This window comes from Pyxicephalus adspersus, chromosome Z (genome assembly GCF_032062135.1).
Source record: "Pyxicephalus adspersus chromosome Z, UCB_Pads_2.0, whole genome shotgun sequence".
NCBI lineage: Eukaryota > Metazoa > Chordata > Amphibia > Anura > Pyxicephalidae > Pyxicephalus > Pyxicephalus adspersus.
The window spans coordinates 76,927,466-76,947,978 of NC_092871.1; the positions used below are offsets into that span (position 1 = coordinate 76,927,466).

The 20,513-nt window shown below is 37.4% G+C and overlaps 1 protein-coding gene across 2 annotated transcripts in view; it reads right to left on the reverse strand.

Moving 5' to 3' along the window:
- Window positions 1–1,316: 1,316 nt before the first annotated feature.
- The window catches only part of LOC140343114 (protein bicaudal D homolog 2-like), a 33,822-nt gene continuing 14,625 nt past the window's right edge, over window positions 1,317–20,513 (reverse strand). The window contains exons 6-9 of one of the 2 annotated variants that reach the window (XM_072429623.1): window positions 16,871–17,803; window positions 8,737–8,888; window positions 7,336–7,545; window positions 1,317–5,077 (exon numbers count right to left, since the gene is read on the reverse strand). In XM_072429623.1, the coding sequence (XP_072285724.1) occupies window position 5,077; window positions 7,336–7,545; window positions 8,737–8,888; window positions 16,871–17,803 (1,296 nt within the window). In that variant the 3' untranslated portion in view covers window positions 1,317–5,076. Of the gene's footprint in view, window positions 5,078–7,331; window positions 7,546–8,736; window positions 8,889–16,870; window positions 17,804–20,513 lie in introns of both variants that reach the window. The other variant, XM_072429624.1, reaches the window with a different exon arrangement.

A 20,513-nucleotide genomic window follows, 5' to 3' on the forward strand; every position in this document is an offset into this window, starting at 1 on the left:
ATTCAGCGAACAACCCGCGCTATAACTCTCTGTGAATTACAGAACATCTCCTCCTCCCTTCTCAGCACCATCCTAGTAGGCACTCCACTCTTCTTAGCAAGGTAAAGTGAGGGTAAATTTTAATTTATTTAATCAAACTGCTTTTGTAATAATGTATTTTAGTATTAAGCAGTGTTTAAATTATTTCATACAGCCCCATCAATGTATAATATGCCAATAACAAAAGGATTGTTTTTCATGGGAACAGATTAATAATTTTCCTTTTATTTCCTATGGGAAAAATTTGTTTGGTATAAGTCCTGTTTGGTATAAGTCCAAGGATCTGGAACAAATTAAGGACTTATACCAAGGTACCACTGTTTGGGTGTATGTGCATATATGGTGTTTTTTGTGTTAAAATGTTTACTTCCACACTCAGCCCCAACCCTCTAAATAAAAAAAAAAAAAAAAAGATTGAAATATAAGTAAATATTGTCTGACCTGGGTATCTGGCCTTAAATGCAGCCAATCAAGAATTCCTGAACCTGTATGCTTGACAATGATTTACAAATCGTGGAGAGAATATGATCAGAATGAGAACCAGTTGATTGATTTAATTTTTTATGATTTCTTAAAAGTAAACCAAAAACCAGTAAATCAAAGTATGATGCTACAACTGATTACCTCAGTCTGAAAATTTGAGCTGCCTGGTCATCTCTGGCTTCAGAGTTGTCATGGGTGTGTTTAATTTGGTTTCATTATAACTGGACAGGTTAAAACCCTAATCTCAGCCATTATAACATTTAAGGCTAATTTAGAAAGCAAAGTGCTTTGTAGATCTGCCATCAAAAGTAATTCCTACAGTTTGTCATGTATTAGCATTCATTTTATGCGTGGAAGGTTTGCTTCCTGAGCACATTATTTTTTCTACGCTGCATGGAGTTACACACGTACACAGGATGAAACCGTACTCTCCCTCCAGAGTATAAATCATTTTTTTTCCTAGAGAAAATGTAACAAGATTATGCTAAGTTTCCTTTTAGCAGGGGTACTCTTTATAGTTTATGTTCCATTGTTTCCATTGCAGTGTTGTCCTGAGCCCCCGTGAGCCAGATGCACCACCAGAAACTTTTCAGTAACCACCCAGCTTTTGGGCGGTTAACGCCTACAATTTCTTTAAAAAAATTCTTGGTTAAACACCTTGCACTAATTCTCATTTGAAGACAGCAATAAAACTGTAAGACAAAAAATTAATTAATCTTGACAATTATCTTCTGACAAAGAACACTTGTAATTACAGTCATTTTTTAAAATTTAAAATTGGTAAAAAGAAAAAATACCTATAAAATGTTTTATTACAAAACTGTGCGCAGGCATATTATTTTTAGACAATGAACTCCTAAAATAAAAATCAAACAGTTCTCTGATTTTCTGATAAAACATTTAAATCATCTAGCAAGAACAATACATATTCTGGTATTCACATTAAGACTTATTAAAATATTATATGGTATTTTCTGTTTCATAAACACTATTCTGGTAAGATGGTGGGACAGACAGGGTGTCAGAGTGTAAGTATGAAGGGGGAGGGATAACCACCTAAAGGGGAAGTAAACCCAAAACTAACCCAAAATAAAAAAAATCACACTTACCTTTAATCCTCCAGAGCAGTCTATACTTTGGAAGGTTTCTTCCATCGGGCCCTTTGTAGTCCTGGTATCCGTCTTCGGGCCGGTGCAGAGGGAGCGCCGGGTGCCATCATCTTTTCCTCTCTTCTTCAGTGTTTTTCCCTACATCACCCAATCTCGCACTGCACATACGAGAGATTGGGTGACATAGATTAGGAAAAAAAAACTTGCTGATCTCACTGCGCATGCGTGAAATTGGCAACTTATTTACCTATTGATGAAAAGGCTCCTTCTGTGCATACCCGAGATGTTCAGGCATGCGCAGAGGGAGCAGCCAAGAGCCTCCCGTGATGTGTGACGGGATAGGTATCCCGGGAGGCTCTGCGCTCCCATTCATTCTAGATCACCTAGGCCAGGAATGTCAAACTCAAATACACAGAGGGCCGAAATGAAAAACTTAGACCAAGTCAGGGGCCAAACTCGAAACTTATTGAAAACATTGAGGAAGTTTACTACTTCATCCATACCTAGCAAAAACAAACCCCTCTACACACATTTTAGGGTTAAAAAGACTCATCCTCTCACATCACAAGTTTGTCTGACACTAAATATTACACTATGCACACTATAATGGACTAAAACAAACACAATGCCCCTGGTAGTCAGGCACCATGTGATCATTGCCTAGGCTTTCTGTCACCATGGGTGTACAGGAATAATGTCTATGCATTTGCATGTATTGAAAATGATGTGAGGTGGTAACGGGTGGGCCAGATGTAGTTCATTTTCGGAATTCTTTGGGGGGGCCAAAAAAAAGGACCTTGAGGGACATTTAAGGACAGAAATGGTTCTCAACTTTTATTTTTGCTTTGTAGACACGCCAGATGACTTGTCACCCAAAATGAACAGTGATGCTCATTTTTGGCAAAAATTAAGTGCATGTACAGTGGTCTCCCAATGTCATTCATCAGTCCACCCTGGTGGATTGATGAACCACCAAGTGAGAACCATCTACACCTCCCCTCTTTATAAAACAAAATGGCTGTGTGTGTGTGTACAGCACTCCTTTGTTTTCCTGTCACTGGAAATGAATATTTCCACCAAAAGACATTAGATGTCTAAAAAGGGTTTAACAGCACAATGAATGATATGATTCAGTCTGTCACTAGCAATAACTTAGTCCAGAGACTAAGAGATGCAGCTTTGAATAAAATACTAATCATGTAGAGGAGAAGCAGTGCTGTGGGCACCAGGAAAAAGGTAAATATTTCTTTTTTTTGCAATTTTTTAACGTAGAAGGTTAACCTTTTGTTCGCACTGGATATAGTTTGACCCAACTATAACTGACACTTTTGTTAGAAATCTTGGCCAACTAAAGGAAATGGATCTACTGGCAGAATCAATGGGTAATATGCCATTTTTATTAAAAAGGGGAGAAAAAAGTGTCACTAATGTTGCCAGAGTCTTCAAGACCAAACAGGTTTTGTTCACTGGCGATCAGGCTTACTAAAAGTGGAAAAAGGAGGTACTGTTATACCTTTGAAGTAGGAATCAGCATCTCTATTCACTTGTATGGATTAACTTAGAACTGCTTTGAAAATGTAGGGATAAATTCATTTTTCAAAGTGGCAAAAAAAGTATTTGAATCAAAACAATACAGATCTCACCCAGCCTATGGCATTCTTTAAATGAAAAATCCTTTTGGGTGATAAGAGATGATAAATGTAGCATTATCATTATGTTCCAAAGTGCTGTTAAATAGAGCTTTCACAAAAAAAAAATGTTAAACCAAAGTTGATAATTTTGTCAATGTTAAAAATGTAAACAATTAAAAAAAAAAAAAGGCGTGATAAACCTATACGCTTTGTGATAAATGTGCCACTGTATAACTGCTGTGCTAATGCTTGTGACAGACCATAATAGGAAAATACTGCCAAAAACATTAAAATCACCCACCAAATATTGTGCAGGTTTTCCTGGTACTTCCTAAACCGCTCTGACACAAAAAGGCACAGATTGCACAAAACCTCTCCAGGTGTCATTGGTATCTAGCACATTAAAATCAGATCCTGACCATTTTGGAAATCATCTGACCCTAGTCATCACAATTTGCTTGCTCATATCCTTATACTTCCTGCTTACAACACATTACTTTAATGAACTAAATGTTTTCTCGCTGTCCAATATATCCTCCCATCTCTTGACAGTTGCTACTTTAACCATTAATTTAATCATTGCTAATCATTTTACCTAGTTTTTCCAAATCAGAGTTCCTCCAGAGGTTGCTAGGGGTTCATTAAGCAATGAAGCATTCTGTGCCTCTCAGGTCAGTGTAAGTGGCACCAATGATCTTTTTGTCTATTTGTAAGGATGACATTTTTCCCATTGGCCAACAGTGTAAGCGGCATTCTTCCCACTGACCACTACACTAATGTATTGTGAGCTGTGAATATAGTAATTATAGCAGGGGCTCCCTAAAACCCAAGAGTTATTTCAAGGTTTCGCTTAATAATTTAGATGTCTTGACTGATCAGTTTTTATAAATGTTTGTTTTGCCCATAGTTAGTTAGACATACAAATGTTCCAGAACACTACAAACACAGACAAAATACTAACACATAAAAGAAAATCAACAGCATGATTTTTAGCTAATACAGATTTTAAAATTCTCCAAAATAATTTAGTTTATAACTATTTAAGGCACTTGCAAGTATATACAGTAATACTTTTCATAAAATTTTATCAAGTTTAAAGAGAGCATCAATAGGATTTCAAGTTGAAAACAGGTCTTTGCAACACAGATTATTTATAAAATATATATATCTCAAATGCACAGTAGTCATTTCTGTCACAGCAAAGTCTGTTGGTTCAGAAATTTTTATCTGATATCTTTGCACAGCTTTACTTACCTTGAAAATCATGTGCTGCAGGACAAGGAGCCAGGATCCTACATAAAACAGCTTACTTCTCCCTAACTGGCCACAGGTATAATTTAAGAGAATGTTTAGCAATAACGAAAACCCTCCACTGACTTGTGATTTATATGAAAAACAGTATTTTTTCAGGTAGCAAAAGTTACAGTTGCAGATGTCTACTTGCTAATAAAGATGAATAATATACCATAACCATAAAGACACAATTCTGTATGAATATCACTGTATCAGAATTGTAATAATATGACCTAATATTACAGATTATGTAAATTAAAATATATTACAACAGGTCAGAGATCACACTATTGTTTGAAGTGAGCGGCAAATTTTGGGACCCTCCAATGAAGGGTCACAATGATAGAAGAATTACAATTACAGTACAAGTATAAATCTTTTGATGTTAAGGCAGTAACTTATATTTAACATGTTTAATTTTAGAAGGCAGTTTTTTGTTAAGGCAGAATGGAAATTGTCCCCAGCAGGAGTGTGACGAAGATATTCAGGTGTGGCAGCATCCAGTAGACGGAATGTTTCTTTCTGTGTAGAGAAATCAGGGATGCAGTTATCTAGTAACAAACCAATATAGAAATACCAGGCAAACAACTTCTTTAAAGTTAAACTGACATCTCCCACTAGTTAAAATATGTATTCTACTGCTACTGTGCGAATAGTAGTTCATTTTTTAAGTTTATCCCCAGGATGACATTCCACCTTTAAAAGCAATAGAAGCTGCAGTAAACTGCTTTTTCCAAAGAATATTGTAGTTTAATTACCTTACTCGCCCATTACAAAGAAAACTCAAAGATCTGGGGATTTAAAGTGAATAGAATTCAGCTGGGACATAAACTAAAATTAGCTCAGCAGATCAAAAAACATCCAATTCCTCTGACTTTTTACATCATCTCCTCTGTAAGTCTGATAAAGCAGACGTTTCTGTGTCATGTGACAGTATATTAAGCCGTGCAATGTATGTGCCAAAAACGTTCTTTATGTCAAATATATAAAGTACCTTCCTTTAAAAAAAATAAAAACTGTTATAAACGGTGTTTTGTTTGTAAGCATTTTTACTGCTCTTGAAATCAAGAACAGAACATCTCCAAAAATTCTTGTTGGGGGGTTCACTGTAAACTGTGAATTCTCCCCAGAATTTTTTGAGCTGGGTGGAAAATAACTGTATATGGCTGGTGGTCTCTGTATTATATTCCAACTTTTTAGTAACCACCCAAAAACAGCTGGGTGGTTACTGAAAAGTGCCAGGTGTAGCACCCAGTTTAAAGAGGCTGGGAGAACACTGTACTATGTCATTTTTAGGCAGAAACATAGTGGCCATTTAGGTAACTACAATTACAGTTACCTACAGTTCTCCCATGCCCCATTTCGTAACAGTTGGCAGAATCAAATGAGCATGTAATCCACGATCTGTCTCCGTGAAAATGCAAGGGCTTTGCAGGACAGATGACTGATAACTGGATACTGGTACTGCCCCGGGGATACTAAGACAGTTAGGAGTAATGTAGGTGTATATATGCATTGTTATTTTATCTAACGTGCCACTGCCTCTGACTGCTAGTCTCACTACTTTTAGTTTAAAATTTGGTGATGTCTCTACTGTGCCGATCACTGTTCTCTTTTCTAGAAAGGCGTGTCTGCAGTGCAAGAAATAGCCTTGCTCTGTTTAATGTATTTTGGGGATCTGTGCTTCCACTATCTTTCCTGCTGCCTCTTAAACATTATCCAACTACTAAATAGTCATCAAGGCAACAGTCCTGATAAATACCGTATTTTTCGGCATATAAGACGCACCCAATTTTAAAGGAGGAAAATCTAGAAAAAAAAGATTCTGAAAGATTTTTCCCCTTCTGATCACCCTGTGCCAATTTATCCCCTTCTGATCACTCTGTGCCAATTTATCCCCTTCTGATCACCCTATGCCAATTCAACCCCTTCTGATAAATTGGCACAGAGTGATCAGAAGCAGTTGAATTGGCACAGGGCGATCAGAAGGGGACTAATTGGCACAGAGTGATCAGAAGGGGATACATTCCCCACTCTGTGCCAATTTATCCCCTTCTGATCACCCTATGCCAATTCAACCCCTTCTGATAAATTGGCACAGAGTGATCAGAAGGGGTTGAATAGGCACAGGGCGATCAGAAGGGGATAAATTGGCACAGAGTGATCAGAAGAGGATAAATTCCCCACTCTGTGCCTATTTATCCCCTGCTGATCCCTTCTAACTTACCGGTCCGCCGGCTTGCTTCCGGGATCGCGGGGGCACGCTTGCTCTCCAGGCTTGCTTCCGGGATCGCGTGTGCAGGCTTCTCCTCGCTGGGTCTGCAGAAGGCGGAGACACGCACTGCAGCCAGGAGGAGAGAAGATCGCGGGATCGCGGTATCGGGTAAGTATGTTACCGTTTTTTTTTCTTTTTAAAACTTGCATTCGATGTATAGGACGCACCCACTTTTCCCCCCCAGTTTTGGGGAAGAAAAAGTTCGTCTTATACGACGAAAAATACGGTAAAAGCAAAGCTTGGCTCTTCTATTAGACAGCCTCAACCATATAGAAACATATTATAGAAAAAGGTATGATAAGTCAGTAATTCTCCGCTGCTGGGAGTCAAGAAGCAATACTGGTGACTAGTCCCTCACCACAAGCTTTTTAAAACAGGAGAATTCAAATATTTAAAAGTGACCATTCTGAAAGGTCCTCCTAAACATCTAAAACTAAAAATCTAGTTCTATAACATTTCCTTAAAATCAAAGTAAATTATATTATTCCCAACTGCACTTACTTACTAATTATGTTTAGATTTGGAAGGTCGAGTTTTAGACTTCGTCCTAAGAGTTTTAGCAACTTCTTGAGCATCACGACTTTCCAAGCGGTCTGTTAGGGCTAACTTTTGCTGTATAGCCATTCGCAATAGTGTATTCAAGGTCTTCTTCTCATCCTCTGCTGCAACAATCTGGCGCTGCATATCCTCCAACTGATTCACATACTGATCACACCTAGAAAGCAAAGTATGAGTCAATGAAATATGGAAAGACACCCCCAATGATATCTTCTTTACAATAGTTTTCAGCTAAACACACAATTACTGTTAAGTGTCAATGGTTCTCTTAAAAATATAAGCTACGTCAAACTTACTGTAAAAGCAGGAACCATAATGCTTCACTATTTAATATAAATCCTTTAGTGACTACATAGGTGCTCTCATTGTAAAGGGGGATGATGGGAGGGTGGAGCTCATAACCTAGGAAAGCTTAAGTTAGGAGAAGTCAAATTTCACCAGAAATTTCACCAGAAACTTTCTGCCCTGAACAGATTTTCAGTTTGTAGATGAGTATAGTAACACAATTTAGTTGAGGTCTTTTTGGTCCTTTTTACTTTTTGTATATTACTGTCAATATTACATTCTACCACACAATGCTTGCTGTCACACCAATCCTGTTTTACAAACAGTGCTTAACTGCCAAACCCTAAAGCATGCATACTTTTTCTGTCATACTCTACAACACACTTCTGTAAAGATGACCCATCATATCATACCTTTCTCCCTCCTGCATGTACTATCTGTTACCATACACTAAAGAACACCTTTTTTCCCCCACAAACTGCTAGCAATATTATCCCTCCCACACTTCTCCAGCACATACTACCTACTGTCACATCCTGCATACAATATCCCCTGTACATACCTAGCTGCTTTCCCTGTAAAATTTAGGTTTGACTTGCTCTGTCAAATCTCCCTGACAACTTTTTAATGGGATGGTCAGTCTCACTAATCTACAGAAACCCTCTCATTCCAAGTCAGAGACACTGTAGCAATAAACTGAGTAGAAAAACTATAAAACAATTTTAAGGAAATGCCAGCAATAACAAGCTACAAAACTCTTTATAAAAAAAAAAAAATTAAAGGGTTGCTACCAATCCTTTTTGGGACCCATGACACAGAATCACCTTACCTTCTTCAAACATAACAAAAAAATAAATAAAAAAACATCAATGAAATTTTTATATGTGCAGTTAAGGGAGAGACAAGTCTTAGCAAGTGTCTGCGCCAGGGCACCTCTGTCGTTGGTCCAGGGTACATGTATCTCAATAATTGATATATATATTTATTTTTTGGCCCAGTAGCAGTTGCCGATAAAATTTCTTTGCAAAAATAAATGCCTCTTGTAAGGGTTTGCATTTCATACCTGCTTGCAAACATAGAGCGCATTGATGAAAATGTAGCCGCATCCTCCTTCAGGGCTTTTAACTCATGACGCATCTTCACCATAGTATCAGAAATTAGGGTCTTCTCACTCTCATATTTACTCTTCAAGTTGGACATGGCTACTTCAGCAGTCTGCACAGAGATAAGAAAATGTTAGAATGCTTTACTACCAACAGCTTGATGACCAAAATACTTTGACTTTATCAATATAGATAACACACACCATTACAGATCCTTACTCATTAGACTAGATGTCATGTATTAGACCTGATTGCCTGGGTCTTCCAAAAAGATTAACAGGTGCAAGATCCAAGCCAATTCCTAATTTGGTTAATAGGCATGCGATGTGCAGGTGGCAACTCTAGATGTTACTGCTACCCCTAACAGCTGGGAGAGCAGCACATCCAGGGGTGGGGAAGGCAATGAAGGAAGGCGTAGACAGTTGGTTGTCATAGGGGATTCTATGATCAGAAAGACTGATAGAATAGTTTGTGGTCCAGATACCTTTAACCAAATGGTTTGCTATCTCCTTGGTGGCAGGGCTCGGCATGTGGTGGACCAAGTGGTTAAGTTACTGAGAGGGGCTGGGCATGACCCAGCTGTCTTGGTCCATGTTGGAACCAAAGACAGAATATATAAAAGATGGAGGATCTTTAAAAATCCGTTTAAAGAACTAGGTTTCAAGTTGAAGGAAAGGGCCTTCAAGAAAACATTCTCTGGAATATGGCCTGTGCCAAGCGCAACCCAGGAGAGGCAGCAGGAGCCTAAACAGCTAAACACACGGCTTAAGTTCTGGTGTAGAAGGGAAGGCTTTGGGTTCTTAGAGAACTGGGCTGACTTTTCATTGGGGTACAACCTATATGCCAGAGATGGTTTGCACCTAAATGGAAGGGGGTCTGCAGTGCTAGGGGAAAGATTTAGGGGAATGGTGGAGGGATAATTAAACTAGGACAGAGGGGGGTGAAACAAATAAATAGGGTGGCAGAAAAGGTAAGACAGGTGTCAGTCTCAAGTGGAAGGTGGAAGGTGGGGATAGTTGGGGGGAGGGTTATGGATAAATATAAGGATTTTCCAATGTTACACACAAAAATTTGTTTGCACAGTGCTAATTGTACTAAAAATCAAAAGAGATTTGGCAAACAGTGCTGGTAAATGCAGAAGTGGTTTAAAGAGCCTGTTCACCAATGCTAGACGTCTTGCAAACAAGTTGGAAGTCTTAATAAATAAAGAGCATTATGACTTAATATTGCTGAACCCTGGCTTTACCCTTCACATGACTGGGCTGTCAATATTCCTGGGTATACTCTCTTTTGTGAAGAGTCAAATGAAAAGGTGGTGGTGTCTGTATGTGAGAAGTGATCTGAAAGTGAAGGTGAAAGAAGAAGTTGTTGACGGAGCTTGAGGCATTATGGATGGAGTTGAATATGGGGATACATAATACGCAGTTAATTTTTGGAGTTTGCTATAGGCCCCCCAGTGCTAATGAAATAAATAGAGAATCAACTACTGGCACAGAGAGAAAAGGCTGCAAAAATTGGCATAGTCTGTTCTACACAAACAAATATATTCCAATTGATAATACGTTTAAGAGGCTAAAATTAATCCCCATGTGGCTCACAGCAAATGTAAAAAAAAAGCTATAAAGAATAGGAAAAATGCCATTCCAAAAATATAAAAACAAAGGATCACCTTATCATTTAGAAACTATAAAGTATATAACAAAAAAATGTTTTTTAATATGTTAATAGCAAAAAGATGAGGTCTGAGCATGTAGGCCCCTTAAAGGATGTCTCTGGATTGGCAACTGGGGATAAAGAAAAGGCAGGTTTACTAAACACTTTTTTTGGCTCTGTGTACACAAAGGAAAAAGGCAGAGCTCAAGTCCAAATTACTAATAGCAATGTCATGGCCTTAAATGAGCCACAATGGCTTAAAATCGATATGACTAAGAGACAGTTGGGCAAAAATAGGGTTCACAAAGCACCAGGACCTAATGGATTACATCCATGTGTCCTCAAGGAGCTGAGCTCAGTTATTTCAAAGCAATTGTTTCTAATTTTTAGAGACTCTTTAAGCACTGGCTTGGTACCAACAGATTGGCATAATGAGGTTCATATCTTCAAAAAGGAAGTCATTACCAAGTGATTACAGACCGGTAAGTTTAACTTCCATAGTTGGAAATGTCCTAGAAAGTTAGATAAAGAACCACAGAGGAGTTTCTGCTAGAAAATAATTTAATAAGTAATAGTCAGCATGGAAGAAAGACCAAAATTGTCAAATATTCTCTTTTTATGAGGAAGTAAACAGACAGTGGAATAGCAGTTGATATAGTATACTTGGGCTTTGCTAAAGCATTTGACACAGTACCCCACCGACAGTGATTATGCAAGTTAGGGTCGATAGGTTTAGAAAAGTCAATCTGCAAATGTATCGCATCCAGAGAGTTGTAATTAATGATCCATACTCTGAATGGTCTAAGGTTATTAGTGGTGTACCCCAGGGTTCAGTGTTGGGAACTTTACTGTTTAACATCTTTATAAATGATATAGAGTTTGGGATTAAAAGTACCATTTCTGTGTTTACAGATGACACCCAAATATGTAATGGAATTAGGTCCATACAGGAGGTCTATAATCTACAAGCAGACCTGGATGTACTGTACGATTGGGCAGCCAAGTGGCAAATGAAATTTAATATAGATAAATGTAAAGTTATGCACTTATTTAGGGGGAATCAGAAATGGAAAAGTATCTGGGGGTTCTGGTAGATCATAGACTTAATAACAGCATGCAATACCAAGCTGCAATATCTAAAGCTAGCAAAGTAATTTCTTGTATTAAAAGAGGAATAGACTGCAGGGATGGAGAAATTATCCTGCCTCTGTACAAAGCATTGGTCAGAGACCACATCTGGAATATGCAGTCTAGTTTTGGAGACCAGTTCACAAAAATAATATTATGGATATAGTGAGGGAAGGGCATCTAAACAAATAAAAGGAATGGAGGAGCTCAGCTATGAGGAGAGATTAGTTGAACTGAATTTCTTCTCCCTTAAGAGACATTTAAGGGGGGATATGATCACCCTGTATAAATGGTCCCTATAGAAAACTCTACATTTTTCACAGTGAGATCAATACAAAGGACGAGGGGGCACTCAGTCTGGAGGAAAAGTTTAAGCTTCAGATAAGCAAAGGATTCTTCATGAAGTTCTGTGAAAATGTGGAATCGGAATCTCTCAGGAAGTAGTTTCAGCAACTACTATAGAGTGCTTTAAGAAAAGGCTGGATGCTTTTATAGAAGCACAAAATATAGCTGGGTATTAAGGCTTTAAAGTTAAAGATAGCAGAGACAGTTGATCCAGGGAACATCTGATTGCTTCATGGAATCAGTAAGGATTTTTTTTTCACCCATTGGAACAAATTTTACCACAGTTTTTTATGCCTCTCTGAATCACCTATGACTATAGGGTTTATATCTGGGATAGGTTTATTTCCCCAGTGGTTGAACTTGATGACATGTCTTTTTCCCAAACCTGACTATGTAACTAGCTGGTTGCACCACCCATACACTGGATTAATAAATCTGTTTTCACTTTAACCCTCCATACATACATAAATGGCCATCTTACAGTGTGTAAATTAAGCAATTTTTTTATTTATCAATTTTGGGTTTGCATGCACTTTGAATTGAATTTCCATGTGCGACTGACTTTTGCAGGACTTTGCTTATTTATCAGTTGAACATTTTTGAATTTGATCATGCATGGTGTGCAATGGTGCAATACAGTCTTTGCCCACAAGGTGGGGAACATTAAAATCACTAACAAAGTGTCTGTTCAGATCATTGATTTTGTCTGTTTTTTGGTTGCCCAAAAATAACAAATTTACATCACTATAAATTTCCACTGGTGGGACTTTAGCTTTTGCTAAAACATTCTATTAGAAATTACTTCTAAGATTTTTAAAGTCCAACTCCCAGTACACTTTCTGCATGGAGTTTGCAGGTTCTCCCATGTGCGTGGGTTTCCTCTGAGTACTCCGCGTTCCTCCCACAGTCCAAAAACTTGGTTAGGTTAATTGGCTCCCTCTCCCCAAAAAAAAAAAAACGACCTAAGACAGTAATAAAGACATATGACTATGGTAGGGACATTAGATTGGGAGCACTTTTGAGGAACAGTTAGTGTCATGAGCATGGACTTAGTAAAGCACTGTGTAATATGTTGGTGCTATAGAAATACAGTGTAATAACTTGATGCATGAGAGTTTACTGCATTTGTTATTCTTTAAAGATACCTTGCCAAGAGACCATTCATTCTAACAATCGTTTCATATAACATGAACATATTTTATGCATTGAATTTCCTTCTGAATTTAAAAAAAAAAAAAGCTACCTTGTGTAGAAATCCAACAGCCCAAGCTGGCTACTGGGTGTCACTTTTGGCCATGTCAGCAGCCTTAACAAACTAACTGGATAAGTGTGTGCAGACACCTAACCTAGACTACTCAACTAGATGCCTCACATGAACTAAAGCACCAACACTAAGTAATCCTAATCCAATAAAAATTTTTATTAATCACATTAAATACATGTCAGAAGTATAATGCAAAATTCAAACAGGATTATAAGATGGCACTATGCGTTGTGGAAACAGTGCGCTTCATTAAGAAATCAAGGAGTCCACATAATAAACAGTAATCACTAGTAAATAATCATTAAATTTAACAATTTTCAATACATACTTCTTTACAAAAATAAACTTCCTTTCCAAGCCATTTACTTCTTTGGTGAGTTTTTTTTATTAGAGGTAAATAGCTTTGTACATATTACTTTTGATATACATTCCATTATTTATATATGTGCTTTTGTTGATAGGTAATGGTATGTTGATGTATTTGATATATGTTAACCAATACCTGCATGATACCTCATGCTCAGCATAAACTCCATATTTATAAATAGGGTATATGTTTTTTGATTGATATGTGTAATTATAGGCATTTGTGGTAGTATTCAAATTGTGTGAATTATTTTGAGTCACAGATGGATTTGTGTTTAGTTAAGGACTATAATTTAGTAATTTGATGTGTATATAATATCTGATTGGTATTGATAACATGTTAGTAGGAACTTGTCTCCTGATGTCCAAGGTCAATTTTTGAGAGCACCTTTCGGTAAGTCCTGGTGCAAGGAAGGAAGTTTATTTTATAAATAAAGATTTATAGAAAATTGTTATTAAATTTGATGATTACTGATTTTCTGTAGACTAGATTTCTTAATGAAGCAGAAGTTTTTGTAATGTGTAGACAAGATCATCTAGTGAGAACCACCAAGTGTTTTAAAGTTTGGATTATAAATCAGATTTTTTTATTTTTAATATGATTAATAAAAATGTTGATTTTAATTTAAGATTTTGCTACCTTTAAAGACCTGTCCATCAAGTAAACAGCTTACTGTAAACCTGGACAACAAAGCCATTTCCACATGTATTTCATCTTATCTAGTTAACCTGGAGTGCTATTTACCTGCCAAAGGATTAGAATATCATTTTGTATATCTGGAGATTTACATGAATCTACAACAAAGCACAGACTTGTCTAGCAGAGTGGGTGTTCTGAATTTCTGTGTTGAATACTTTACCCCTTTTGCAGCCTGACATTGGACAGGGAAAAGGAAAGTAATACACTGATATGTTCATCTGTTACTTTACCCTTCTACATGAGCACTGCAACACAACTGATGGCTACTTTACCCAATTTTTTTCCTTTTATATAGAAAATATTAAAATTTTTGAGCATAGTTTTTCACGCTGGTGTCCTGTTGCTATGAAAATTGAACTTCAGTCAGAAGACTACTACAAAAATCATCAACTTTAAACCATGCAATCTTTTCAACTGCATGAAGCTAGGTACAAATTAGTCAGCTTAAGAGACAGGTTATTCATCCAGCTGGTGATGACAATGGCACCCAAGCCATTTAGGTTGAGGTTATGGCGTGCTGAATTTTTTTGTTAGGCCCTCAAAACCATCCTAAAATTGCAGGAAATTGTACCAAAATTTTTTTGCAGTCCAGATGTTGGTAAATTAGTGTTACAGTCACCAGAGCAGACTTTATGCTAAAATAAAAGTGTAATCCTAGAAAATCATGGTTCTCTCCAAAGTAACAGCTGAACCTCTAATATGTTGCTTCTCTTCTCTTTTATTTTGTCCAAGCATTGCAATCAGGTTGCAAAAGCAACCTAGAAGTTATTGACAAACTACCCACTCATGGTTCAACAAATGCTTTTATTAACCCTTTTAAAGTAGAAAATCTCCTACAATTCCTCTATTAACAAGCTAGATGAAACCAAAAATTGACTCAAACTATAGTAACCTGAATGTGTTGGCATCTTGCACATTTTGCTTCTATTACAGATCAGTGTCATTAGTCATGTATCTACAGAATTGCTCCAATAAATTATTTCACAGCCTTAAGCAGTAAGTATGTGTAAGATAAGGGGTCAATGATACATTTGAGCCTTCAACTAATTCATAAATGCTGTATTGGTCATGCCATTGCAAAGTTGCAAAAAACACCAACTCTAGTTTTGAGAGGAAGAGAAAATAAATTGCTATGTATTCCACAAAAGGAACTACGTGGGGGTGACAATAGTACCATACCTCAGGTGCAATTAAAATTACAAGGTTACTAAATGGAGCACCGTTTCTGGAAGATCACCATTTTTCTGTGTTTGACATTTGGAATATGCATACACAGATGTAAACTTGTTAGCCTATACTCCCATTAAAAAAATAAATAGATGCCACAAGAAATTTTTTAGCCAAAATGTAAATTAAAAATGCCTTTTTGTGCACCTGTCTGAAAAGGTTGCCACTGGCAAGGCAGTCTCAGGGGACAATGGAACATCCTATTTGTAGGGCTTAGTCAAAAAGTCAGGCCCCAATATATAGAAAAAGAAGGAGTATAAAGAAGGCTTTATAAACAGTAGGAACAGAAGATATTGTATGGAACCCTTTAATGTCAACTTGGTCAGGATTTGACCAACCTGAGCCAAAGTTGCTGGAGTCTTAGCAAAGCACAGAAGCAGATTCCAAGATTTAACATAAGCAATTACACTACAACTGGATTTTTACTCAATGCGATGTCATGTCAGATTTACTTAAACAGATTACTAAAAAGGTTTTAAAATTACACATTATACACAGTGCATTGTTCAACAGTTCAGTATGACTCATGATTCTCTCGCTTCCTTTTCAGGACAAGTCCTTCTGATCCAAATACTACTGTGTTGGTAACATTTAAAAATAAACATTAAATAATTTAAAAAAAAAAAAGAACACTTTAAATGGCTCCCGGCATTATTTTTATGTCTGCATTTTAAAAGCTCTGCATAAAAATCTACTTTAATTTCCTACCTAACCAAGCATTTTAATACTTTAGTACCCCCACCATTCTGTTGACCAGTATCTGAAGGAAATAACCAGTGCTTTATCACCCACTATGATAGAACTAAGCCTATTAGCAGTCAACAGAAATCTGTAGCACTGTATAAGCTACAACTTTGGCAACTCTACATTTCTTTGCTCCAAATGGCTGCCAAGAGTGGTGAAAAGTGTACACTGCTAGGCTGGGCAATTAAGTGAAACCTGTGTGGGCAAAACAGGTTTGTTTTAAAGCCCATCTAAACCAAAGAAAAAAAAAAATGTTTTAAGTATAACAGCTTCCAGTCCACATGTAGCTATTAGTTTTCATTTATCTGCTTATTTTTAACCTTTTTGCATGGATAGAAAATGTACTGAAAAACTAAGAAAACTAATGAATCTACCAAACCAATAAGGCAGGCTGCAATATTCCATTTTTTGATTTAGGGTTTCAATATATTAAAGGGTATTTACATTATAGATACAGGGTATACTGAACATGCACATTTAATGAGCAAAAATAAATGGACCCCTAATCTATGTCCAATAAATAAACACAAACTTTTAGAAACCCATTTTAATTTATTACGTTATGAAAAAAACACACAAAAACACTAACAATTATAAAACATCACAGCGGAACACTTAAAAAAATAAATAGTAAATAACCGGGAGCCTAGGTAAAGACAAAAGGTACCTGCTTGTTAGCCTTCACAACAGTCCTCAGAGTAGCTATTTGTTCCCTCTTAGTGCTGAGCAAAGCATTCAGTTTAACAATTTCCTCCACAAGAACCTCTTTGTCCTTTTCCATTTCAGAATCAATACTGTCCAGTGATGTCTGGTACCAGGATATGGCAAAAGCACCCTGCAAGTGTTTAATTTGGTCCTTGACAATTGCTAAAAGATGAGTCACGCTAAGACGTTCTCTAGGAGAGTCTGCACAATCTGACCCCAGAGTAGAGTCAGGACTACTCATTGGGGATCGCTCGCCACTGTGAAGCTCAGTTATCTCTGTGTCAGGGCTAATCAAAAGTTTGCCAAAGTAATCTGAAGATTTTCTTTTCCCGAGAAGCATCTTTGCACCCTTACCATCTCTATAATAATCAAGCATGGCACTGTTGGGCATCAGGTGGTTTCTCACGCAGACACGGTTGTAGAGGTAAGCAAGCTCTTGTATAAAGGCCAAGAGCTCCTCGTGGACAAGATTAAGCTTGCTCTGAAAGTCACAATATTGCCTGCGTGATGCCCTCAACTCTTCCTGAAGATCGGACAGACCTCGATCAATATCAGATTTATAAGACCGTGATTCATAAAAAGCTTGTAGGATCTTCCCCAACTTTTGCTTCTCTTCTTGGAACTTCTCCTCAAACATTTGAGATTTTTGCCTAAATTCTTCTAGCTCTTTATCAAGTCTGGCCAATTCAATTTTTTCCTGGCCACAGGAGCATTTTACAAGGTTACTGCCATTGTTCAGCTCCTGTCTGGGAAGGTTTTCTTGCTGGAACACCTTGATTTGCTCTACCAACTCTGCATTTTTCTGCTGTTCATTACACAGGTCCTCCTTTACATTATCCAGAGTCTTTTGCATGTCTTGTATATGACTTTCCAAGTCAGACTTCTCACGATCAATCTGAAAAAATAAAAATAAAAAAGTGAATACAAAAAATATCCACAATTAAGGCCATAAATTTGTTACCCTAACTGATTAAAGAGGTTTGTCTAGAACGACACTAAGTATTGAAAAATGTTGACAAAGCAAAAGTACCAAACGGAACCTAGCTATACTCTATTTTTTCAAAAATACTAATTTGCCAAACCCAAATTTTAGATACAAAAAAAGGAAAGGAGTGGGTTTTTTGGGCAAATAAACATTGTGTATTATATTTCACATCATAAAAGACACTGACTTTAATAGTATGCAAGTTAACAGAAATAGGTCACTTCCAAAAGTATTCAACTGGGAATCAGGACCTCACAGATAACCTGAAGTACAAATACAGTAAAGGTGCGAACACACTTCCAATTTTTATCGTTCCAATCGAACGACGAACGATCGGGCAAAAAAATTGTTCGTAAAAAAGTAACCAACGATGCCGATGAACGAGGAAACTCGTTGGAAACGAACGACCGGACGACGATCGTTGAACATCGTTCGTGTGTACGGTCGTTCGTTGATCGTCCATGTTCAGAGCATGCGTGATGAACGAACGTCCGTTCACTTTCCTGTCGTGCACATAGTTCCTCTATCGCTTAAACGATCGTATCTATTGTGTGTACAATATCTACGAACGATCGTGTCGTTACCTCTATGTGCAGGATCGGTGCTATACGATCGTTCGTGTATATCGTGCAGGATCGTTCGTCGTTCGTTTTCCAACGATAATAATTGGAAGTGTGTACGTAGCTTTAGACTGAGGGCAACATCTTGTATCCCAATGTGTTTCCCCATTCAGCTTCCTCAAGGGATTTGTGAGGAAATTATGAACTGTACATAGAATACACAGATGTCTGAATTGGTAAAATGAATAACACGAGAAAAACACAGACTCTTGTTTGTTAGCAAAGACTATTTTGCACCCATAAACACTGACTTGCAATAAGCATTTAGGACTTGTAAGAACATTTAATCGATTGATTCCCTAGTGTGGTCCCCTGCTTTTTGTGCATTACTGCCCTCTCCTGGGGTAATGTCCAATTACTCACTGTGCTGACCCAGCTCCTCTGCCTCACTTTACATGAACTTTACAGCAGCTGCTGGGGAAACAGCAAAAAGAATACTTTATTAAAGTCAAGTAACAGTTCTAAGTCTGCTGGAACTGGATAAACCATATCCAAGGTGATGGTTCCATGCTGCATATTAACACAAGCAAAAAAAAAAAAATTTAAAAAAAAACTAGTTAAAAACACATACAATGTACTGGGAGGAGATTTGTTGAAAAGAATGGACTGTTGATAGTCCTTTAAAAGTATGTAAACCAACCATAAACTTTTATTTGGTACCTTTGGTCTGCTAGGTATATCACTGATACATGACAAGTGTTTAGTTAATGCCAAAAATCTTATGAGCTAGTAACTTCCTGTGCTGACTTATCACATTGTTTTCAGACATCTGAGGTCTATGGAACTACATCTCAATGTTCTCCCCAGCCCCTTTTAGCCCGGTGAACCACCCAGCTATTTTGGGCAATTATTGAACAGTCACAATACAGGGCCTGCCAATTGCTTCTTACCTCCCAACCTAAAAAAAATTCTGGTGAGAACACTGCATCCCTTTATATCCTGGAAAATCGAAATAAGTGCTTCTGTTGTCCCTATCCTGTTTCTGCTCTAATATGAATAGGTTAAGTCATCATCTCCGGAGTGAGGTGTGTTAGCAGATTCAACATTTGAAATGGGCCACAATGCATTTACAAAGCTGCATACCACACAACACACGTCATCCACATTGGTGTGTTGCTTTTAGATTACAAGGAACTGTTATGGCGAGTGACTGGTGCACCAAGGTGGTATACAAAATGAATGGCGACACTTCAGTACATGTCCATGCGTTTGGAATTAACATGTGTGCATTTTACACTGTTAATGCACACAAGTATGAAGGAAGCCAAAAATAAAATTGCAAAAGTTGCAATACTTTGAAGTTCCCACCATGAAGACCAGGTTTTACTAGCACTGAATAACAATGAAAAAAAAAAAAAAAACAGTGAGCCACCAACTTACACATGGATGTGTGAAGAAAAAAAGTATTTGTTACAAAGACAATGCCTGTCCAATATTAAATGCTTTGGGAATTAGTGTGCCAGTCATCCTTAGAAACATCCTGGCGGATCCATGGACATCAAAGGTGCCAACCTTAAAATTTATATATATTATTAGTCTTTTCCTATGGAATCAAGGAGGTTTTGCTTCACATTCAATCTAGAACAAGCCTATAATAGAAAAAGCGGCTTAAAATTTCCTCTTTAATTTTATTTAGGAAAAAAATCTTATGCCTCTATTTGTAGCCTTCTGAGTAAAATTTCAATGGTAACCTTTTTGTACAGGCTAACAACAACAACATTCTTCTATAAAAATCCAACCATTCAAGTCCATGCCTTGGAGTAGCAAGGAAAAGTACAGCTTATAATAAATGAAGATGACTGCTGAGTGACTCCAAAAAGAAAAGCTGCTAACACTGAAGCTAGTGGCAGGATACCAAGTGGCTGATGTGTTCCAGTCAGCTGTTTATAAGGGGACATAATGAAGCAACTGCCTCCATAAACATCCTACACCATATGTGACAGTAGACTACTAGCCAGTTTTGTGGCTAGATACATGTTTTATAACAATCTCAAGCAAAC